General features: G+C 37.0%; 1 protein-coding gene across 1 annotated transcript; it reads right to left on the bottom strand.

The window, feature by feature from the left end:
* Window positions 1-18,369: 18,369 nt before the first annotated feature.
* On the bottom strand, window positions 18,370-18,780 carry LOC140820419 (uncharacterized). The gene has a single exon (XM_073180704.1). The coding sequence runs from the start codon at window positions 18,778-18,780 to the stop codon at window positions 18,370-18,372; it is 411 nt and encodes a 136-aa protein (XP_073036805.1).
* Between the last annotated feature and the right edge of the window lie 6,585 nt (window positions 18,781-25,365).

Below are 25,365 nucleotides of genomic sequence, written 5' to 3'. Positions count from 1 at the left end.
GCTGGAGCATTCATCAGTCCAAACGGCATCACTAAGAACTCGTAGTGCCCATATCTGGTCCTGAAGGTTATCTTATGAACATCTGCATCTTTTACCTTCAGCTGATGATACCTTGATCGTAGATATATCTTAAAGAACACTGTAGCTCCCTGCAACTGATCGAACAAGTCGTCGATCCTTTGAAGTGGGTATTTATTCTTGATCGTCATCTTGTTCAAATCTCGATAATCGATACACAGCCTCATGCTCCCATCTTTCTTCTTCAAAACAGCACTGGTGCGCCCCATGGTGAGAAACTATGGCGGATGAATTCTTTGTCTAGGAGTTCCAGAATCTGCTACTTGAGCTCTAACATCTTAGCTGGAGCTAATTAGTACGGTGCCTTAGAGATTGGCACAGTGCCTGACACAAGGTCAATCGCGAACTCCACCTCTCTCTCTGGTGGAAGGCATGTGACGTCGTCTAGAAAGACGTCAGGGAAATTTCTGACAATCGGTATATAAGATATCGACGCAGTAGGTACGTCAGCTGTGGAAATAATGCTGGCCAAGAAATCCTGACATCCCTTTTGGATAAATCTCCGAGCCTGGATGAAAGAGATCATGCGAGGGAAACTCCTCCATCTATCTGGCTCCAAGAGAAACTGCTCCATGCCCAATGGTCTTACCAACATTGACCTTTTCTGAAATTCAATAAGAAATATGTTCTTCGTCAGCCAGTCCATTCCTAATATGATATCAAATTCTGGCATCGACAACACAATCAGATCGGCATACACTAGGTGGCCCTGCAGTTCAAGATCGATGTCTCTGACCATGCTAGTAGCTGATAGCTCTTCCTCTGATGGGATTGTCACTGAATAGCTCACGTCGAGTCCAATATACTTGACGTCCAGATGATTAGCAAACATTTCCAAAATAAAAGAGTGTGTGGCCCGAAATCTTTCAAGGCCTTCGTGCCTACTCTGTTTATAAAAATATTTCCTTAGAGACGTTAGCACAACACATAAAACTTATATTCCCAAATACAAAATTAACCTCAAGCATATTACAATATCTCTACACAGTCACCAAATATACTAACTAACACACTAATGATCCCAAATAAACTTTGAAACATACATAGCAAAAATAATACGGTGCTGAATTAAATAAATTACCAGTCAACAAGGTCGTGTCTGGGTTTGCCTCCTCTGCCTGCATGGCGAACACTCTCCCCTGGGTCGATTGTCTCCACTAGGGGAAGTACTTCAGCACATGGTCGCTGACTCCACCTTTGAAGTATTTGCCCAATCCTCATAAAAACTGTCCGGAATGCTGGCGGTTTCACTTCAGGCACACCGGGTGCTCTCCCGGCCTCTGAGGAGCCTTCTGCTGAGGGATATGACCCTTGCCTTTTGGCGGTCCCTGAAATGGCCTCTTCCCCCGCTGTCATTGGAAAGGCCTCTTAAACTAAGGTCGCTATTGTTGAGGTGCTTGATAGGGCATGTTGCCCTTTCTATCACTCTCGATGTCCATTTGGTCCTGCTATGTCGCCAGGGATCTAGAAACAGCAACGACATAGGTAATAGGACTAGCAACACTCACATCACGGTGCAAGATCGGCCGCAAACCATCAATAAAATGTCTCAGCTTCCCTGGGAATCATTTGCAATCAGGGGCACAAAGTGACACCCCCTCTTGAACTTCCTGACAAACTCTGCCACATTGATGTCTCCCTATCACAGCGTCATGAACTCCCTGGTCAGGCGGGACGTAATTCCTCAGTAAAGTACTTGGAGTAGAAAACCTCCTTGAAACCCTCCCACGTCAGTGTTTGCAAGTCAATGACACTGATGCTCTTTCTCACCACTGTCTGGCATCTCCTGTCAGAAGGAACGTGGCACACCTGACCCTGTCTGCAAACTGCAGCTCCATAACGCAAAAATTACCTCGATGGAGTTAATCCATCCTTCAGCTATCATCGGGTCAGTAGTCCCCGAGAACTCCTTCGGATCCATCTTCCTAAACCTCTCGTAAACTGCCTTTGGTCTGGGCCTCGCCCCTTTACCCACTGCAACATTGTTCCCCGCAAACTGTGCAAAGAAATGAGTCATTCCTGCAAGCATCTGTGCCTGCATATATGGCGGTGGATGAGGAGAAGTGGCCCTCTCCCCATCCCGAGGCTCTCCATCCTCATCCCTTGCTCCACGAGCAACCATACGTCTATGAGGCATACTGTTCCAACAATTACCCAACACGTAAACCCAACATGCATGAACATAATATTAATATCAAAAGATGTACGTAATTTGAACTTAGACATGCTCATGTTGAAATCATGACTTGATGCTTACTACATAAAAGAAAATAAAACTTTACAACTTACAGACTTGATGTGTGACTTCGTGAGCTTCTCGCAACTGACAAGAGGCATAACTCTTTACAAGAACACCGCTCTAATGCCAACTCTAACGTACCGTACTTTTAAACTATTTTAAAATTTGCGGAAAAATAAAAATTTTCTTAAATAAATAACTTTCAAATTGCGATAAAATAAACTTCTTGTCCAAATTATTTGCAATAGAAGAATTACAATTATAGTTTGCAAAGCCAACGTAAAACAATCTCATGAAAATCAGAGTATTTGAATCAACATGCATAAATTCTTAAAAACGTAGGCGGTCCTAGAGTTTAGCCTCCTGCGCAGTCCGAGCCGGCTCATTGGTCCCCACCCCTCGTCTCTTCATTCTCGTCTTAACCTTCATCGATCAAGTCTAGTGAGTCTAAAGACTCAACATGTATAAACTTGAAGTAACCAGTAATACATAATAAAACCACATGCGTTAAAAATTAGAACATACATACTTGAAACTTGAACGTAATAACATAAACATAGACGTGCCATCATCATGAAACTTTTCATAAACATACTTGCATCATTCATCATACATAGACTTCATCCTTTTGCGTAGAGATATGTTTCAAAGCAAGTGATCCATACATAAATGTCACTGATCAGACTAAACCGGAGTACTGGGGTGGCAGGGAAGTCCACTACCACATACATGAGATCCTCTTTCATGCTTTACTGGGTGGATTGGTTCTTGTTCATGTTTTACCGCTTTCCAATCCTTATCTAAACCCGGTCATGCATTACCGTGGTGGAGAGGTCCCTGGCCATGTTCATCGGTTTCCAAACCCGTTCATAGTTGGTCACAAGACATTTAGCATACCTCAAAAATATGAAATATTTTCTTTTGCAGGTTGAACATACTAACATGGCATTGACGGATTCGTTGGATCTAGCATGAGGCCACTGCTGCACATACTAACTCAATTCCATGCACTTAAATTCCATACTTAGATGTAATAATCGTGCTCACCACCAAAATGAAAATTTTCTTATGAAGTTCTAAATCACCTGGGATTTGACCTCCTTTAATCATGGTACTAAACCATGACATCTACCACCTAAACAAATCCTAAAATGATGTGTGAACATTTCCCAAAACATTGAAGACATGAGCCTAAAATAGTGGTTTAAAAATCATGTTCAAGAGCCTAGGAGCTGGGCTTTGCTGCGCAGCAGCGCTGCCTAGTGCCTATAGCGCCGCAGCGCAAGAATGGCTATAGCCCTACCGCTGATGTGCCTCCAGGCAGCGCTACGGCGCTCCGACATGCAAATGTCGAGCGTTGCAGCGCTCCTCAAAGAGCATTGCGTTGCTAATTCGGCGCCCACTCGACCCCAAAAGCTAAAATTTGATGCAAACTCTAAGCCATGCCCTTTCGACTCGAACCGATGCAACAAGAATCAACCTAGGACGCTATGGCAATGTTTCAAACTCACATGATGTTCCAAAATCATACAACTCATACGACGCAAATTATACAACGCAACACAACACGTGCAAACGACATTTTTACACCAAAAAGCTTCCTACGACTTCTAATGCAACCAAGTACCTATCGACACGAAATGAAGCATCAAAAATCATTCAAACATCATACCCAAAATATTTAAACGCATCAGCTATCACCCTGCGATTCCCAACGAATCCTGTAAATAACAGTTCTCAAGAAGATGTCAAGAACACATTTTTATAAAATCACAGTTTGAGCAGTCCCACAAAAACGATCATAACTCACTCATTTATTGTCCAAAAATTACGAATTTACTGTCAAATTGATGGCATCCAAAATTTCTACGTTTTATAGTTCGAAAACATTTCCAGAAAATAAACTGAATTTTCACATAAATCAAAATGACAGCAAACAAGTTTTGAGATCTAAAATTTTTGATCCAAAATTCATTTCAAATGTTTTTACTCAAAATTTTGCGCAACATACATGGATTTTTACACGTAATAAACATCAAAACATATATTATGACGAGGTCGATGCAAAAAAGAAAGAATATACATGCCTATGATCTTTAAAACTCTTGATACGATGATACTGAAGCGGGAAGGATGCGAGGGTCGATCCAGGACGAATGTTGCACAATTTTCTTGAAGAAAACCCAACGCGAATCACTGAAAACCGAGGGGAAAGGTGGCTGCTGGAAGAGAATTCTAAGAACCCTAAGTTTTCTTTTTAAAAAAAGAAATGAAATTGCAAGGATGTGTATGTATATGAAAAACCGTTGGGGTGTGTTAAATTGAATTTCGTCCTCGAAATTCGCTTATCCTTGTTAATCAAAAGTTTAGACTTAGTTCTAGTATCCCAAAAATCCACGTTTTCGCTACGCTACTATTATAAAACTTAAGTTCTAGTATGTCCTTAAGTCCCCTTGGTCCCAATTAATTTTACCTATTAAATCCTCGTTTGTCAATTTCAACTTAAAAGACCCATGATGACTTAATGCTATGTTATTATAACTTCGAATTTCAACTTTTCTTACAATTCTCAATATTAAGAGATGGATGACCACGCTTATCGCATATTACTTTTTATTATTTTATACCCAAAATGTTCATCAACCTATCAAATTTCAATCTTAAAATCTCAAATGCATCCGCTAACGTTTAGATTTTCAAGACTACTATTGTTTCATCCTTAAAAACCCTAATTAACATTCCTTATAACATTATAACCAAGATATCCCAAGGTTCCAAATATTCTTAAAAGTCTAAATCGTCAAAAATTCTTATTATTTAACCCATTCAATTCTCACTTTAAGCTAGTCCCCAAATTCCTCAATAATTGGAAAATAATTCTTAATTTCCTCAAAAAATTTCCAATTGATCCTTAATTTCGAGAATCCTACAATTAACCCATAAGTTCTTGGCATTCTTAATTCTCTTCTACGGTTTCCCATAACATAACTTTCGATAATTTTAAACTTATTTGCCCAAAAATCAATTCCTATAACCAATCTTAACTTTCATCAAAACATAAATCCCAATTTATACATTTTCTTACTTCCAAAAATCATCGCGATCTTCGAATCATTATCACTTATGAGTAATTCCCAAAAATTTATTCAACTAGTAACCACAAATCATAAATATTTTCTTAGAAAATCTACGTGTCCCGAAGACAGTCAAAATATTCGCGATTAACTTATGGCCCAGAAAGTAGAACGTCCATACTAAAACCCAAAAATCAACATAGTCCAACTCCCCCACAAAGCCAACATGCGTTGAAATCAAATAATTTCTTATTTTATATCGTATCAAGTATAAAATTCTAAAGCATATAAATCATATATCCTCATAGAGCTATTAAACATGTGAGGTAAACATATAATTCATATAATTATGCAGGTAACATCATAAAATCATATAAGCATTTAAACTTAAAAGTTGAGGCTTGACGACTGAGCTTCCCGGCACTGATGGTGACACAACCCTTTACAGGACTTTTGTTTAGATAACAACTAAAACGTCTGCTATTCGTTTTCTTAAAAAGTACTAGAATTTTTTTTCTCCTTAATATCCATAATTAGAAATTTACATATATATATACTTTAAAATACCTTGACACCATTTTAAAAATATAACACTCAAATAATATTTGAAATCAAATTGAATATTCAAAATCATAAAATCGTCAATCGTTTTTCCAACCTAAAAACATTATTTGAAAAGTTTAGCCCATACTATAACCTCTCAAAAACCACTCATAAACATAAATAAAAGTCATAAAATATCTTTAACATAACTAAAAATCATAATTCATAAATTAGTGCGGAAACTAGCGTCGGTCCTCGGGTTATGTGCACCTCCAGTCCAGCAAAGTCAACCATCAAGACATCCATAAACATTATTATCATAATAACCTGCAGCAATCACACCTAGTGAGTCTAAAGACAAAAGACACCATAATCTTAATAACAAGTCATATATATATATAGATCACATGCAACAGTGAAAAATATATGTACTTAAAATAACATTTTCATGAAGATGCATAAACTTTTAACATAACCATTTCCATAAACATTTTCATGATGCATAAACTTTAAATAAAAACATTTTCATAATGATGCATGAACTTTAAACATAAACATTTTCATAAATATTTTCATAAATATTTTCATATCCTCATAAGAATATCCATATGAACATGCATAACTTAACCTCAACTTTTTCCTTTTTATCCTTACATATCATATATCCTTTTATCATGAGCATATACATTTTTCTTTTTTATTGAATTCATATCATTAATTGTGACTTTCCTCATCCTCAAATATTCGATGGATCCATCTACATCTAACCACAATACTGGGCGGTGGGAAAACGAGCAACACTCTCACCGGTAAAATGGACCTTGACCTATCCTCATCGAATGAAAATACGATCATCGAGCTCCCTCTATGGTCTTCTCCCATAAATGGGCTTCCTCTAGAGCCTTTTCTCTCACGATATCCCCATTCTTATCCTCATATCATCAATAGTCACAATTAATTAACCTCCTCCAACATTTCACATTTTCATAACTTTATAAAATCATGCATTAAATATCCTTTTTCTTTTAAAAACAAGCATGCAACATATCTTTTAATATTATCGTTTTATCATAAAAATCCATAATCGTTTAAAATAAACATTTTAGCATATTAAAAATAATAAACATTTAAAATAACATTTTAATATCAAAACAGTTAAAATAACTTTTTGACATTTTAAATCATAAACATTTAAAATAAATATTTTGACATAAAAATCCCTAAACATTTAAAATTCCATAAACATTTAAAATAATCATTTTAACATATAAAATTTCATAAACATCCATAACCATTGAGAATAATCATATTAGCACATAAAACAGCATTCAGGGCACTGCCATGACGTTTACTAATTTTCGGGAGTAAAATTACCGTTTTACCTCTAGATGTAAAATTTCACGTTTTCGACATTTTCTTAATTTCATTGACTCTAACATGTCACAATAATTATTTAAGCTTACATGAATTTTCTCATATTATTATTTAGCTTAAATCGAGGACTTTTCCATTATTCTTTAAATAACACATATTAATGTGTTTTAATCTCGAATTAAACCAAACCTTAATATAAAATTCCCTTATTAAAAACTTAGCCATTTAATAAATATTTGAGCTTAAATATAATTTTCCATAATTTATAAAACTTAAAACTAGACTTTTCAATTAATTCTTTAATTAACGTTTTGTGCGGCGGTAAAATCACGGATAAATCCAAAACTCATTATTTTGATCCCAAATTTTAAACATAACATTTTTATTACTTATTATACCCTTGTGATCCATGACCCACATCCATGGACCATGGTTCCGATTTTAGTTTTTAAATTCGAAATATTGACCCATTATCGAACCACCCGAGCCATCTCCCAATTTACTCGAGCCACGCCCAATCCACCTCAAGCCAAACCCTAGCCAACCCACCTAGGCACCCTCTTGATTAAGCTCAGCCCAAAGAACCAGCCCCAAGCTCGCCCAATCACTCCTGGAACCGAGACCAAATCTGCACATGGCTAGATACTCACGCCTATGAACTCCTAGCCCATTATGGCTCCTCCAGCCGACCACCACCAGGCCCACCTGACCCTAACCATTCATGGACCACGCCCAGACCCTACCCAGACTGGCCCAAGCCCTGGAACCAGCGCACGAAGCACCTGAATCAAAAGACACAAGCTGCGTGTTCTCCCTCACGGTTTCCATCTTCTCTCGAGCCAGCAGCCAAACAAGCTGCACCAGCCCCTGGCCCGACCCCTGCCCATCTCCATAGGACCCTGCTGGACCAGCCTAGCTTGCCCCCAGGCCAGCCGCAAGCCTCCTACTCCATAAACACACAGCAGCGTACGACACATAGGGAGAGTCCCTGATACGAATCCTCGTATGAATGAAAGGCAAGCACGAATATAGAAATCGCACCCTCAATTCAATAACAAACAAGGAACGATTATTTGTCCCGATCTTTTGAAACAAGTAACGATTTTGTGATATTCACCTCTAAGCGATTATAACTTAGCAACAAATATCAACGATAAAACAATTGTATTTCAAACGAACCTTCAAAGAACTTGTTTTGACAATCCGTGCGAAGAACAAGTTCTTTGAAGGTTCGTTTGAAATACAATTGTTTTATCGTTGATATTTGTTGCTAAGTTATAATCGCTTAGAGGTGAATATCACAAAATCGTTACTTGTTTCAAAAGATCGGGACAAATAATCGTTCCTTGTTTGTTATTGAATTGAGGGTGCGATTTCTATATTCGTGCTTGCCTTTCATTCATACGAGGATTCATATCATTTGATATCAGAGCTTTGGCTCATTGAAATCAAGTAAGTATCTTGTTCTTCATTTTCAGACCTGTCTAAAAATCAAATAAAAATATAAATATCCTTCTGTTATCAGATTTTTGTTATCCTTGTGTTTCTATTGTCCTATCTATCAAAAACAAAAACAAAAATTCATTCTGTTATCAGATTTGTGTTATCCTTTGTTCTATTTCAAGATCTGCGTTATTTCTATCATCCTTTGTTATTTGATAATCCAGAATTCTCGTAAAAAAATTTGTTATGTGTTATTCTATCGTTCTTGTTTTTGTGCAATCCAAGTGAGACAGTTGCAAGTGTTCAAAAGTTGAATCTTGTTAGTTTGATAAAAAGAAAATATAAAGATTGAGCACACCTTTGAGAAAACTATCAAATTCGAGTGAAAAACACTTGAGTGCGAGCGTTATTTCTTTGGAGTGACCGGTGAGTATTTTGTAGTGAAAAAAAAAAGGTGAGTCGAGTGAATTTCCATTGGAGTGATCAGTGAGGATTCGTGGTGAGAAAACTTATCTTTTATTTTTTATGCTAACCTTTTCTTGCAGGTATAATGGTTGACGATCGTCAATTTCAAACAATGTTGAGATGGTTGAATAAAATGTGGGAGAAGGAGTTTAAGCCTCTACGAAAAAAATATATGGGTTGTGAGAAGAGGCGATGCATGATAGGCATGTTGATGAGCGTAGTCGAGGTAGTGGAGTTGAAAGAAGTAGAACATGGCAAATACATCATGATGATGATAGGCGATGTGAGGAGGATAGAGGAGGTGGCCGGAGATGTGAATCTAGCAAATATGAATATCAAGGTACATTTAAAAACTCAATTTCTAGTACTTGTGATGTTATATGTTGTTGGTGTTTTGAGGTCGGGCATGATATCAGTCAATGTCCACGTGATGAGGTGACCATAATAAAATCGCCAGTTGAGCGCATTTCTAAAATGGAGGGTGATGTTGTGAGTGAGTTTGAATCCCGAATGGAGGATGATGTTGTAGAAGAACCTGAATTTGAGGTTGTGTTTGAGATAGTTGTTGTTGATAGTATTCCACTAGTTGATGAGTCTAATGATGTTAAATTGTGTATAGTGGAAAGTGAATCATTGAGTGGTAAAGAAATGTGTGATTTGTCTATTAAGGAGGAGGAGAGTAGGCAAGAAGAAACTTTGTTGCTCAAAACATTTGAAGAAAAACATATTTCTTATGATCAATTGAAATGAAAAGAAATTCTTGATGATCAATTGAAGTTTATTGAAGTAAGTGTAAAAAAATGTGAAATGGCCGAAAGAAAGAGTGAACAAAAGAGTGAGATGGCCATAGAAAATACAAAAGAGATAAAAGATGAAAAAGAAAAAGAGGCCAAAGAAAAGAAAGAAAAAATGAATTAAAGGCCCAAAAGAGTAAAAAGAGTGAGGTTGAGAATTATGTATTTTTGAATAAACCCTTTAAAGTACCTTTGTACAAAGTGGTTTATTGTCATTGTGATGATATAGCCAGTTCAATCCCGAGCGATGTTAATTCTTCTTTGCAGGATTATTGTGATGGCATGATGGAGAACAATTGTTGATGGAGTGAAAATGCGGTGGAACCATCCATATGACGTTGAGAGCAATTATCGTGAGGTAAGAGTAGTTTCCAACACAACAATCATGAGGTATGATTTTCGTTTTGATCCTAGTTCATTGTTGTGTTGTATTCAAGATTTGGGAGTGAATGTTGAAAAAGTGATGTTTATAGAGTTTAACTGTGAATTATTGTTGTTACCGGGGGTTCAAAGAATTGAGAATGTTGACATATTGCATAAAGTAAACTCAAATGTTATGGATTGGGAGTTTCCACAAGTTGTCCAATGGATGAGATTTTGTCATGGCAATGAATTATATACATTAGACTTAAATTTTTGTGATGAGATAATATATTGCATTGATAGTACATGTGACGTGTCCTATTTCCATGATTTATATTTCATTGGTGATGGTTGTGAAGATTACATGGATCATATATTTAGTATGTTATATTTGCATGATTTATGCTTGTTTGATGGTTTTGAGAGGTTCAAGGATGAACATAATTATTTCTTTGTTCATGATGAATACATGTTTAAAGAAAATAAATTTTTCATTCTACATCCATTGCATGAGTTGTTACTTGATATTGAGGCACATGACATTTGTTTGATTGGTAGCCATGAAGTAACTAGAGCCATAGATATGATGCATGAATTTTTACTATGGTTGCATATGAGGAGGTATATTGAGTGGAATTGTGAAACATGCATTGCACGTAAGAATTTTTATTATCATAATGAATACAATTTTAAGGAGGATAAATTGTTTATTCTAAATTCATTGCATGAGTTACGAGCTAGTGATGCATATAGTGGTGTCTTTAACTTTGATAAAATGCATGATTATATGTGTTTGTTGCATATGAATAGGTATGTCAATAGGTGTAGTGAAGAATGCATTGCATATAGGGAAAAGGCACTTAAGTTTAATTCTTATGTGTGGCAGGAAGTAATTCTTATTCCTAGTGAATTATGTTTGTGCACTTTTGTAGAAATTTTTGTGTTGTTAACTAGGTCTAAGAAGGGGAGGAATTTAATTTTCGTGATGCTTAATGAGATTTTGTTAATGTCATTTTGTGTCATGTATTATTTATCGTATGGAGCAATGTATGAATACATAGGGAAGGCGACCGTGAAGTTGGGAATTCCAGTCATGATGAAACGAGCACCTGAAAACGTCTACAATCTTGAGCTTAAAGAAAGGTAAGCATGTTGATAATATACTTCTTGTTATTACTAACTTGCTTCGTTTTTGTCTAGGTAGACAAGATTTGAGGACAATAATTTTTGAAGAAGGGGAGTATGATATGAATCTGGTTAGGCACCGTGTGCAAATGTTTGGGGGAAGATTTAAGATGCGTTGTTGCTTCGGACTTTCAAGCTTGATTGTGATAAAAGATGATGAATCAAGCATATTCAAGCAAGTGGTGGAGTTCAACAAAGAATGCCCGAAGGACCTATAACGAGGGGACGAAGCAAGAAGTTTAAAGATGCACTTCAAGGACTCATGATGAGCTATCAAGGAAGTCCTACAAGTTGGATGTCTAAATTAGAGGAGGTTGGGAATCATGGGAATGATATTGGAGTTCTTTGGAATGTTATTCAAGTGCAATTGCCGAAGGTCCAGCGCACCCGCGCTAAAACAGAGACCGCAACCGCGGTCCAATTGCCGAAGGTCTAGCGCACCCGCGCTCAAAACAGGGCCGCACCCGCGGTCATGTAAAAAAAAAAAAAAATTCCCGAAGCCTGAGCACACCCGCGGTCCAGTCTGCAGCGCACCCGCAGTCCAGTTCCGTGTAGAATTTTTTCACAACTTTCTTTATGACTTTTGTGCACTAATTTTCATGTATTGATTATTATATATTCAATGTATATGACTCATGAACGAAATAATTGATTGATATACAAACACTTGAGATTTTCTCTCAAATTTACAAGGCAAAAGCTTTGTGTTCAAAATCCAAATCAAACTTATCAAAGATTACATCTTTATGGCGTTTGTCGATTGTTCTTCGCACGGATTGTCAAAACAAGTTCTTTCAATGTTCTTTTGAAATAAAATTGTTTTATCGTTGATATTTGTTGCTAGGTTATAATCGCTTAGAGGTGAATATCACAAAATCGTTACTTGTTTCAAAAGATCGGGACAAAATAATCGTTCCTTGTTTGTTATTGAATTGAGGGTGCGATTTCTATATTCGTGCTTGCCTTTCATTTGTACGAGGATTCGTATCAGTCCCACTTCACCTGGACTCTTCCCCAGCCACCTCCCTCAACCCTAGCCACCCTAGGACCCTACCTAGCCTTCAAACCTGACCCTGGCCAAGCCCCCAATCAGCCCTTGCCAACCTCATGACCCCATGCATAAGAAACCGAATCCATGAACCACAACTTGCACCAATACACATGGTTCCTTTCTCTGAATTGACGCCTACGGTTTCCAGCCTTGCTTTTTCATGTTTGCAACTTATTTGTTGCGTTTCTAGGACCCTAAGCTTTTTGTAAAACACCCTAAACCATACCCTAACCATGGCAGCCCCTTAACACAAATTAAACATGATTTTTGAACCAAAACAAAAGAGTTTAACACACACATACGCATAGTTACGAAAATATCATGATGTTCAATTCTTTGCATCAAAAACATGTTTAAATAAATATTATGGTACGATAGATGATTAAAGGAAAAAATATGGCGTGCCTTTGCGTATTTAACGCACGAATTATCGTTGACGAATGGAACAACGATGACACAAATACGATGGCTTGATTATTCCTTGAAAAACCTTCAAAATTTTCTCTTAATTTGATAATGTGTGTGCCATGTATTTTTGAGGGAGAGTTTGGGGAGAATTGGGGAAGGTCGCCGTGTGTTTTGAAGGGTTTGGGGTTGGATTTTAGAATATTTTATAGTTAATTAAAAACACTAATCAAGTTTAGGCCCATTAAGAGGTTAATTAGGCCCATTAATGCTTAATTAAAATATTTAAAATAAATTTGCTTGAATAAGTTTGTGAATTTATTAGCCGGGTTGCAACATGTTAGTATTTTTGTTGAAAAACCAACACCATTAAAATTTACGTCCCGACATATATAATCACGTCAAAACTCCGTTCCTCGATCGCAACTCGAATAAAACTTTTAAAAATATATTTTAATGCAACCATGTAGAAAAATATATTTTAAACATGTAAATATGCACATCATAATTAATTAATGTACTTAAAACAATTAATTAAAATACACAAAAAAATTAATAACTTGCGTGCATGTGGTTCGCATGGACTTTTAAATTTTAAGGACGTTACAACATGAGTTTTAAATAATTAGGGGATGGAAAATTGCCTAATTCATAATTAAAAATGTTATTTAAAAGTTACTCCACACCAACTTTCACAAAATCCCCTAATTAAAATAAAATACACCATTGATAAACTTTAAGAGTTTAAAATTTTAAAATCACCTAATAAATAAATTAGGCTTTAAAAATGTTTAGAAAATAAATAAATCATTTAAAAGCATCAATCCTAACTTAAAATAAAATACCACATTTTAAAATCGCCAAAATCGTCGTCGGTCTATCTTCCTCGATCCCGTATCGAATAATCGTCTGAAACATGAAACTCAAGAAAACATTTTAACGTAAACATAAATAATTTAAAAATAATGCAAATTCATAAACCCTCCACTGCTAAAATCACTTTAAACTTAATTAAATAATTTAACAATTAAATAAATGCATATGTTTTACGTGTACTGATTTTGGGCTCTACATAGGCATGACATGCACATGCAACTTTTTACTTTTTCAAGCACCAAGAAAAATTTCTCCCCATTCTCACCTCACATGCTATGTCCGAAACTTCCAAGAATTTTTCTTCCAATTTTTGCTCCTTCAATTGTTGATGAAAGCATTCACTTTCAAAAAAAAAAAATCCTCTAATTTTTCTAGTGCAACATTATTTGCGGAGCCAACTTTGTTGAAGATTTTTCTATCTTTCAAGAGCTACGTTTTTACAACTTAGTTGGAGCCATCATCGATCCTTGTGACTGATAAGTAAAAATTTCTAAACACGCTATGTATGACATATTTTTGTGTTTTTGTTATTTGCTACTCATCATTGTGGGTGATCGGTTTTTCCCTTGTGAAAATTTTATTTTTCAAACTTTCGTTGTGTATTCGGGCACCGTAACCGATTCCCTTTTACTTCCAAATTCGTAAAATATTATTTTAACAGTAAAAATTGCACGGCTTATCGTAAATCATAAAATTCTATATTTTCATCATAAACGTTTAAACCATCCTCGAGTCACCTAGGACCAGACCACGTCGAACCCCTACTAGACCACCCTGAACCATACTGAACCAGCGCACCTAGCCCCTAGCCAGCCATCACCAAATTCGGGCCCTAACTTCCCTAGAACCATTCGACTCCATGAAACTTCGAGCCACCACCGAACCACCCTTGACCTAACCCTGACCAGACCCTTCTGGACTCTACCTGAACCCCTCCTGATTAGCACCAAACTAGCCCAAGTCCTAAGCCAAGCAGCGCGGTCTCCTTTCTTCTCCCTACCATGTGCGCGCGGCCTCTTTCAAACCAGCCATGCCCACGTCCAGCGGTCCACCCCACAGGACCACCCTGAATCCCTCTGAACCCAGCATAGCCGCCGAGCCCTCTCCTCTCTTGCCTAACAGTCCCCTGCGAAAACCTAGCCCTAAACCCATGCTAAGGTCGCGGCTGCTCCCTCCTTCCCGCTTCCACAAGTCAAGCCATACTAGGACTCTTCCTAGCATCGATTCATGGCTAGCACAGGTCCCTGACCAAGCCCTGGCGTAGCTGTCCACTTAACCATCCCCTTAGAGCCCACCACACTTCTCTGAAAACCATAAGAAACCCTATGATTGTCTTCCCTTAGCCTTGCATGCTTCCAGCCTATGTTCCTCCATTAAACGACTCTTTTTACAACCCTTAAACGTCACTTATTGGCAGCATGTATTTAGGAATCATAAAGTGTTTCAAACAAGCGTAAAAGTGTCACAACTTTGAAAATAATCGTCAAAACGTTAAGCAATTTGAACTCAAATATTTTTCATGCTAAAATACATAAAACATGCATATTATGATTTGCATGATGCATCAAAAGAGTTTAGAAGCGTGCTGAGTCATTATACTCACTAGGTTTGAATGTTGCAAGTGAGGATGGGATTGAGGGAGGCATTGACACTTGAGTGGATCGAGTCAGGCAGTACACTCCTGGGGGGAATTATTTTCCGCATTAGCTTGATAGTCAAAGTTTTAAAGATTTTGTTTTAATTAGAGATTTTTATGCGAGTTGATCACGTTAATGGTTGGCGTAGGATTTTTGTTAATTGACGAGTTAGGGATTTTATACAATTTAAAAATATTGAGTATTTTGAATATGAATTTCAAATTTTATGTTCCAAAAAAAACTTAAGTAGGATTTTAAAGTTGAAAAGTAGTGGACGTTTCAGTTGGTATCAGAGCCAACCTTTCCTAATACGGAGTGGTTCGGCGATGAACCAAGTGTAAGCTAGTGGGCATATGAGGCCCGGGGCTGAAGAGAGCGGTCGGTGATCGCCGGTGCCATGAGGTTGCATGGACAATGAGTGGATCCTGGCAGGATTCTAAGCAGAGGGAACATGAATGAACAGATCTTACACTGGAAGGAGAAGGATTCTGAAACTGTTCAGGTATGAGACTGTGCAGTTGAGGATGACTTAAATATATTTGATATGTACTACTCATATCAAGAAGGTGCATCGGTAGCTCATCACATAAAAATTTCAAAGTTAAGCGTGCTTGAATAGGGATAATTTTGAGATGGGTGACCCCTTGGCAAGTTTCTAGGGTACGTGTGAGTGAGGACATAGCACACTGGAAAGACTCGTCTTGGTACAGTGAGGACTGTCGTCGAATATGGGCGTTACAGGAGGAGCATAAACGAACAACAGACGGAATGAAACGGTTCGAAGCAACTTAGTGATTTTTGAAATCAAAAATTGCTCACAACATGCAGTAGACGATCGAATTTTAAAACATATATAATTTTAAAACATTTAAACCCACTTACCCTTGGTTCGAAAACGTGGCTCGAACATGCTTGCTAATCGGACGAATCCTTGGTCGAAACTTGGGCAGCACTTTATCGAATTTTTTAGTAGAGTTTTGATTTGTTTTGGCAGCACTTCGACGTGTTTTGTTGTGGCTTGAAACGTCCATACGCATCCTTTTTTTCTTCCTTGCCTTGGCTGAAATATTGGAGAGAAATGAAGAGAGATTTGAGTGTGTTATTTTCTACAACACATGGGGTATTTATAGGTGAAAAAATTACTCTTCTCCTACCCCCGTTCAGCCGTCCATTTGACCTTCCAAATGCCCAAGGATGATGGTCCAAGTGGTCTCCACATGGTCAAAGTTTTATCCAAAACCAAAGGTCGTCCACTCAATGGTCACTTCTTGCACATTGATTATGTCAAACTTTTAGTTCCATTCATGACTATATATGTTTCTCTTTTAGGACATAAATTAATGATCTCCCTTGAATTGAGGGTTTAAGCTCATGAGTTAGGGGTTTTCTTCCAAGAATGAATGAGCTTTCTTGAGCTGAGGGTTTTAGCTTGTGAGCTGAGAGTTTCTTCAATGAGCTTCTTTGAGCTAAGGGTTTCTTCATGAGATTCCTTCAGCTGAAGGTTTCCTCTTCCGAGCAACTTCCCTTCAATTCTCATGGTTTTGCGTTGCTTCAGTTTCCTCTTAAGCTACTTTCCGAGCTTTTCGAGATGATTTGATCTAAAAATCCAGATCCTCACATCCCACCCTCCTTATTGGAAGTTTCATCATCAAAACTTGAGATTGCTTAATCTTTGAATAGGTAAAGGTACAGGGTGCACATATTTTCTTTTAGATCCCAAGTTGATTCCCGCTCAGTGTGGTTTGACCACTGTACTTTTACGTACGGAATGGTCCGGTGTCGTTGCACTTGTTCTTTGGTGTGCACTATATGGATAGAGACTTCTTCATACTTCAGTCCTTCATCCAGGTTGTCATCGAGTAGCAGTGGTACAACCTCGAGAATATGACTCGAGTCAAGAATGTCTTCTTATTTGCGAAACGTGGAAGACGTTATAGGTTTTTGACATGTCAGGCAGCAAGGCTAGTAGATAAGATAGGGTTCCGACTCTTTCAAGAATTTCAAAGGGTCCGAAGTATCTTGGGTTTAATTTCCTCGATTTTCTGATGTGGACCACTCCGTTCATAGGTGAAACCTTGACATAGCTCTTCTCTCCGATTTCAAACTACAACGGTCTTTTTTTTCATGTCAGCCCAGCTCTTTTTTTTCGGTCATGTGCCGCTTTAAATTTCTCCCTGATGATAACTATCTTCTCAACCGTGATTTGTATCTGTTCAGGACCGGTGATGGCTTTTTTCCTGATTTCGTCCCAATATAGTTGCGATCTACATCTTTTTCCATAGAACGATTCATAAGGGGCCATCTCATTGCTATTGTGGTAGCTGTTGTAAGCGAACTCAATTAGGGGTAGATTCTCACTCCAATTTCCTTTGAAATCTAGAGCTCATGCCCTTAACATATCCTCGAAGGTTTGGATCGTCCTTTTAGTTTGGCCGTCTGTTTGTGGGTGGTAGGCCGTGCTGAGGGTGACTTTGGTTCCCATGGATTCTTGGAAACTTTTCCAAAATCGGGACACAAATCTTGGGTCCTTGTCGGATAGTATACTTCCCGGAACACCGTTCAATCTCACTATATTGTGCATATACAAGGCGGCTAGTTTATCCAGGTTATAGGTCATTCGCACAGGTGGACAGTGTACTGATTTGGTCAGTCGATCGATGATAACCCAGATCCCATTATGGTTTTGTCTTGACTTTGGTAATCCTACCACAAAGACCATGGAAATGTGCTCCCAATTCCATGTTGGCATATCTTATGGTTGTAGGAGTCCTCCAGGTCGTTGATGTTCGGCTTTGATATGTTGACAAATTTAGCATTTAGCGACAAAGTAAACTAAGTCCTTCTACATTCCATTCCACCAATAATTCTTTTTCAAGTCTCGATACATTTTGGTGCTTCCACGGTGAACTGAGAATTTTGACTTGTGTGCCTGAGAAATTACTTCTTGCCAAATATCATCGAGGTTTGGTACATACAAACGCCCTTTCATCCACAGGACGCCTTTCTCGCCAGCTTGAAATTCTTGAGATTTTCCTTTTTGAAGCTTCTCCTTGATTTTTGCTATGGAAGGGCAGTTACTTTGTTTCAGCTTGATGTTTTTTTGAAGGTATGGTTGAGTTGAAAGTGTTGATAAATTTACTCTTCCTATGTCTCTTCGGCTTAAGGCATCTGTTACCTTGTTTGCTTTACCCAGATGGTGGTTGATTGTTAAGTCATAATCCTTCAAGAGCTTGACCCACTGTCTCTGCATCATGTTTAATTATTTTTGAGTGAATAAGTATTTGAGGCTTTGGTGATCGGTGAATATCTCGCATTTAGCACCATATAGATAGTGTCTCCATATTTTTAGTGCAAATACGATGGCTGCTAACAAGATCATCAGTTGGGTAATTTTTCTCATAACATTTTAATTGCCTTGATGCGTAGGCAATTACCTGACCTTCCTGCATAAGCACACATCCTATTCCTCCATTTGATGCATCACTATATATTGTGAAGTTCTTGCCATATTCGGGAAGTACTAGTAATGTCTAGGAAATTCGAGTTACGTAACCTGAATTCATGCAATCTAGGGTTGGGTATATACTTGTAAAAATAAAGGGTTATTTCGAATGAGTGGACCACTAAGTGTTCGTGACCAAATGCTCATGCAAGTGCAAAAGAAAACACACAAAAGCAATACAAATTGACTTGTTTGCCGACTCATATGGAAAAACACACAAAAAAAATACAAAAGAAAAACACACAAAAGCAATACAAATTCATTCGAAATATCCCTTTATATACTTAGTGGTCGACTCATTCGAAATAACACTTAGTGCTATTATTATACTTTGACTTGTTTACCGACTCATATGGGGTCATCAGGTGGGAAGGTTGGGTATTTTTTCGAAACATATAGGATTCAATGCATTATAGTCGGGGATTCACTGGTTACCTTCGGGTATGGATATCATATGTGTTCTCATGTATATGTAGTTTGAAACATATTATCATAGTGTTGGTGGTAATTAAAAAAAGGGTTTCTTATATTACACCATCGATGCAACTACGACACATACATAGTATTGATTCTTTGAAAACTCTCGACGTACCATTAGTTGTCGAATCGGTCGGGATATATGAGATGAAGGGACCATATTGTACGCTAACCATAATAGAATGGTTCTTGCAGGTACTATCATTTGATACCTAGGGAATCATGTAAGTGATACTGCTAGGCGCTTAACATGATTGGTTAGGTACTATCAGACTTGAGTTATGACGTTCTTATTATCAAGGAGTTGATAAGTAAGAATTGAACAACTAGAGTACGCTCATATAAGGAAATGTTTAGTCCCGAATCACATAGAGATGTGAACCCATTGCTAGTTGTATCAATGAACCATTGAGGACCACACAAGTGCTAACTTTCTAGATCTCATTGAGAAGAAAAATAGTTCGATGTGTTGAATTATAAAGGAGTTTATAAGCGCAAAGAAAAATAGAAGTGTGACTTCTATGAAAAGGATTATGGATAATGTAACTTTTAATTTGTGGAAGTGTTCCTGAATTAAAAGTTGGCTCAATTAAATAATGTATTTGGAAATTGTGATTTTCATAAACATTGTTATGGAATAAATTAAATTAATTCAAGTGTTGCATTAATTAAACACCAGTGGACCTTGTAGAGTCCAAATAACTAAATTAATTTCAAGTGTTGAATTAATTAAATAACATTGGGTCTTGTAGAGCCCAATTGAAAATAATTATTCAACTAGTGGGCTTGAGTAAATTCAAGTAAGATTTTATTTATCTCAAATGTGTTTGAGATATTAAAATAGTCTATGGGCTTTGTACATGTTACAAACCCAAATAGCATGCATGGGGAGGGGAAGAGTTGGGAGACAACTTTTTCGATAAACAAGGGCATGTCTGGCACATGCACTTTAACTTTTTCAAGCACCAAGAGAAGTCATCATTCTCCCTCCAAGTAAAACCTGGCAAAATTTTATTCTCCCATTTTCTTAAATTTTGGCTTCTTAAATTTATTGAAAAGCATACACTTCTCAATGAAAAATACTCTAATTTTTCTAGTGCAAGATTAGAATAGATCTTCCTATTGGTGGTGGGCTTGATATTGAGCAATGAGTGCTCAAAGAAAACTTCTAGATTGTCTACCATTGAAGAACAAAGTTGTTTAACAACTTAATTGGAGCCATCATCAATCTTTGTGATTGATAGGTAAATTTCAAAAAACACTCTATGTATGTTTTGTGTTTTTATTTGTATTTGCTACACGCTAATTGAGGGGTGCTTGGGTTTTGCTATTGAAAATGATTTTTAAAACTTCTGTTGTGCATTTCGGGCACCCGTAACCGATCCCCTTTCAAATGGTATCAAGAGCTTAGGTCATTTTTTGTGTAGCAAATATATCATACTATATTGAAAACCTATTTCTAACTGCATGAGAAATCGACATAACGAATCGAGGGTGGGTGGGGGGCTGTTTCGGCACCATCATGGGCTACCCAAAACGCCTCTACAATTTTAATAAAAAAAAATTGTGTTGGCCGGAATCCGGCGACGGAGCTCTGGCAACGACGATGAAGACTAGGGTTTCAAAAATTCTTTTGGAATATCAAAATGTCATGGGCCTTGACATATTTTGTGAAATTTAAATATTCCAAAATATTTTTGGTGAAAAATGTCTTTTTGGGGCCTTAAGTTTAAATCTACAAAATTTGTATATATTTTCTCATAAATAAATAATTGAAGTTGAACTTTAATTATTTATAGTAAATGGTGATTTACAAGAAATTCGATTATAAAAAAATTAATTACAAAGTAAAAAAAGGAGTTTGTTTACTTTGCTGATTTAATTTATAATCGTGGTGGTTAGTGATTATATCAAAACATATAATATTGGATCAATTGATTATTTTGATAATTAATTGATGGTGTATGATATATAATATTATTCATAAAGGATGATCAAAAGCCCAAGCCCAATTTGCTAGGTGTATGCTAGGATATTTTGTGTTGAATGATGGTAATAATTATCAATTTATAAGTGGGCTTGGTTTATAGCTCGTTCCCAACCCATGAGATGTATCCCTATTTGCCATGGATATTTATTTATAAATATTAGTATATTGGAAGATCAAGATTGGAAGATGGTGGGACTTGATGATTATGAAGATAGAAGACATGTAAATATTGGAAGCTTATGTAATTGTGCATTTGCATCCCATGCATTTCTTAGGATTGAACCTAGACTCATGCTTAGCTCACATGGGACATTAGTATTCGGGAGATTGATCATTCTTGTTAGTTTACTGTTAATAATATATGCATAATATTATAAATAATGAATATGTGCGTTATTATTATTATAATAACTAAGCTGCATGAATCCGGCAAACATATGATCAAACATGACGAGCTTTTAAATAAAATTAATGATGAGACCTTTCAAAATTAAAAAATACTCATTTTGAATAAGATTCAAAATTAATATCAAGACCAAAAAGGGGAATTATAAAGGTGTTTATAATTTCAATATCTTCCATCGATAATGGATGCATGATGAACGCTACCCCTACTCACTGCTCGGCTCATATTACTAGGCGAGCCTGGACTCAGGAAAGCAGTGACATCCATTGATATGGTGATGTGAACTACGTGGAACTCCCATGAATTCGGCTCATATTATTGAGGGAACTCATGGCGACTGTCCATTAAGTTTCAATATCGATGGGTAAGGGTTGTCACGTAAAGATGAACGGCGTCATATTATTGGGTCCTAATCAAACGTCGGACAAAATTTTAAGTAAAGGGTTGCATGAAGATGGAATTGGAAACTTCATTTTAGGAATTATGATTGTCTGATATTATTCGGGATCATAATTTGCTAATTGAACCTTACGTACCTACTGAGGAAATGAGTTTCCCGTTTTCACTAGAGGGTAGTGAAAAATGTCAAAACAGTGGGAGTTAAAAAATATGAAGTAAAATTCCTTACTTTATATCTTACAAAATATTTTAAAGTATTCATTAGCATTTATCTGTTTTTAATTTTCAGTACAAATTTGAAAATGTCTTCGATTCGCAACACGTTATCTCCAATACTCGACAAACACAAACCGGACCTAATTACCTCAATTGGATAAGAAACCTAAAAATCGTCTTAAATTCAGAAAGGATAGCATATACACTTACTGAGTCGCCCCCTGTTGAGGCTCGGACTAGCTGCACTCCGGAGGAATTGCAGACTTACAAGGAATGGTGTGATCATGACTTGTGAGTAAAGTGTTATGTGCAGGCTTCTAAAAATGATGAGTTGCAGAGGCATTTTGAGGATGCTAATTGTTGGAAAATTTCATGTTCGCAATCTTGATTTTGATGTTAACAAAACTCGTTATGGTGTTTCTAACATATTCACTCAAGTGTGAAGTCAGTAAAACAAGAAGCAAGCTAAAACTGAATTCTGAACAAACTGAATTTCTGGCAAGCTTCGGTGTTTTGATAATACTTTTCAACTGGATGATTAAAATGGCATTCCTCTAACTGTACTGATCAAAAAACTCAATTTGGACAAGTCGTATTTCATGTCAGTTGGGCAAAATCGGATGTTATCATGGTCTAACTGATCGCTCAATTACCGAACTGATCACACAAAAATAGCAATCAGTTGAGTTTGAGCAGCTGCGGTATTCTGGTCATATCTATCAGCTCGGTTATTGAAATAAAGCGATTCAGTATGCGTTAGAAAGCTAGGAAAAATATCTACAATTCATCTTCAGAAGTCAAAGTCTGAATCGAAACTTAAGATGCTAATAAATGACGATGACGCTACTGCATCTGCACAAACTGAAATCAGTTAGGCTGATTTCAGCACACCATCTAAAACTGAACTGAACCGAACCAGACCAGTTGAACTGAACAAGACCAGCTGAAGACCAGTTGAACCAGACCAATTGAACTGAAGCAGACCAACACCAACTGTAGACCAGTTGAACTAGAACAGTTAAACTGAACCAGACCAACAAAACCAGTTGAACTGAACCAGACCAACTGAACCAGCTGAACTGAACCGAACCAGCAGCTGACCAAATGAACTGAACTGAACCGAACCAGCTGCTGACCAGTTGTACTGAACGACCAGTTGAGTTGACCAGAGTTGACCAGTCGGGAAAATGCCCAGCAAGACGAATTTGACCATTGCAATTTCAGAAACAGTACATAAACTTTCCAAACGGTCATATTCTTGTGTATAACGTATATATCATTGTTGGGGATTATAAATACAACATCTTGAAGATCAAACAAGAGCTTTTGAAAGGGATTCAAAGCATGGGCAGTTAGCATGAAGAAATCAGCTAGTTGAGAGCACAAGCCCTTGTGTGAGGATACATTTGAGATGTACACTCTAAAAGATAAATTTCTCACACACAATCACTCACACATATACAAGAGAATTGAACTTCAAAGTTTAGTTGAGTGAGTCTTGCACAAAGACAACAAACTAGTGTATGTAGTCTTTGTGTAAGGTCCGAGATTATATCATTTTAATACCGAGATTATTTAATTTACGAATTTTGGAATGATTAATTAAATTCCACGATTTTTGTAATTAATTAGGATTGAAATGGAATTAAAAAGAGTTTTGAGGACCAAATTGCAAATAGGGAAGAATTCAGGGGCTAAAGTGCAATTATGTTTTGATTGGACACTTGTCACACATGAAATTTGTTATATATATAATGTATATTCTTCATTCCTTCGAGACCAGTAGCAAGAATCGAAATTTCCCCTACAAATTCTCTGAAGTTCCTCCAAGCTTTGGATTGTGAGTTTGTTTGACTCGGTTATCCAAATTTTAATCCGATTTCAGTTCTCTGATCTTCGCGTCAACAGCTACAACTGGACGTAAGTTTGATTGTGTTCTGTTATCATTTGAAAATATGATGTTGTAGGAATTTGATATGATTCATATATGGTGTTCTGGACATGTTAAACATCGTAGAATCGAAGTCAGATAGAGAAACAGATTGATTATGGAATTGTTATGATTTTCAGATTATATTGAGTTGAAATCGGACAGATTTGGATTATGAATGAATTACAGATTGTATCAGATATGAGTTATGATTTGTAATTGATGTCTGTTGATATGGTATTGACGGGGATACTGAGATTGTGCCGTTATGCCGTGATTTGAATTAAATCCAGATTAATCAGATTCAGTGTTGAATTGAGAATGGAATATTGATATTATGATTCTCGATATGTCGTTTCAGATTTACAGAGACAGTCCTGAGTTCAGAACTGATATTGATTCAGACCGAGACTACAAACGAAAGGTATAATTCAATGTGGTATCAGGAGAACGACTCAAGTAGGATATACTTGAGTTTCCCTAAATCACATACTTATTGTTATTATATGCATTTATTTGATATGCTTGTTATATTGATTTATAGAAAGCACGTATTAGATGAGTATTAGACGAGTGATCTTGTGACAGAAGTGCCTCATATTGGTGGAATCGCCACGGGCACATTGCCTGATGTCACAGGATAGTGAACTGGCGATAGTGCCAAAGTCTTTGACGGATAGGTCAAGACACTGGATGTTTGGTTATATCGACGTGGATAGAATTGGAGTTTCTTCTATTACTGTTGGTTGATATAGGAATGCCAACGTCTGGAAACCGGGATCCCTATACTAGGATTGAGGCTAGTCTGATTCGTGGAGTCACGATTATGATTGACAGTTTTATATTGATTATGTTTCAGATTTTGATACATGTTGCTGTTATCTGTCCATTCTTTTATATTTATCATATGATTGCATG

This window comes from Primulina eburnea, unplaced genomic scaffold (assembly GCF_022965805.1).
Source record: "Primulina eburnea isolate SZY01 unplaced genomic scaffold, ASM2296580v1 ctg1038_ERROPOS4800000, whole genome shotgun sequence".
Taxonomy (NCBI): domain Eukaryota; kingdom Viridiplantae; phylum Streptophyta; class Magnoliopsida; order Lamiales; family Gesneriaceae; genus Primulina; species Primulina eburnea.
This window is presented reverse-complemented; position numbering and strand designations above follow the sequence as displayed.

Coding starts and splice junctions, on each gene's coding strand:
- LOC140820419 (XM_073180704.1), bottom strand. CDS start 18,780: ATGATGCAGAGACAGTGGGTCAAGCTCTTGAAGGATTATGACTTAACA.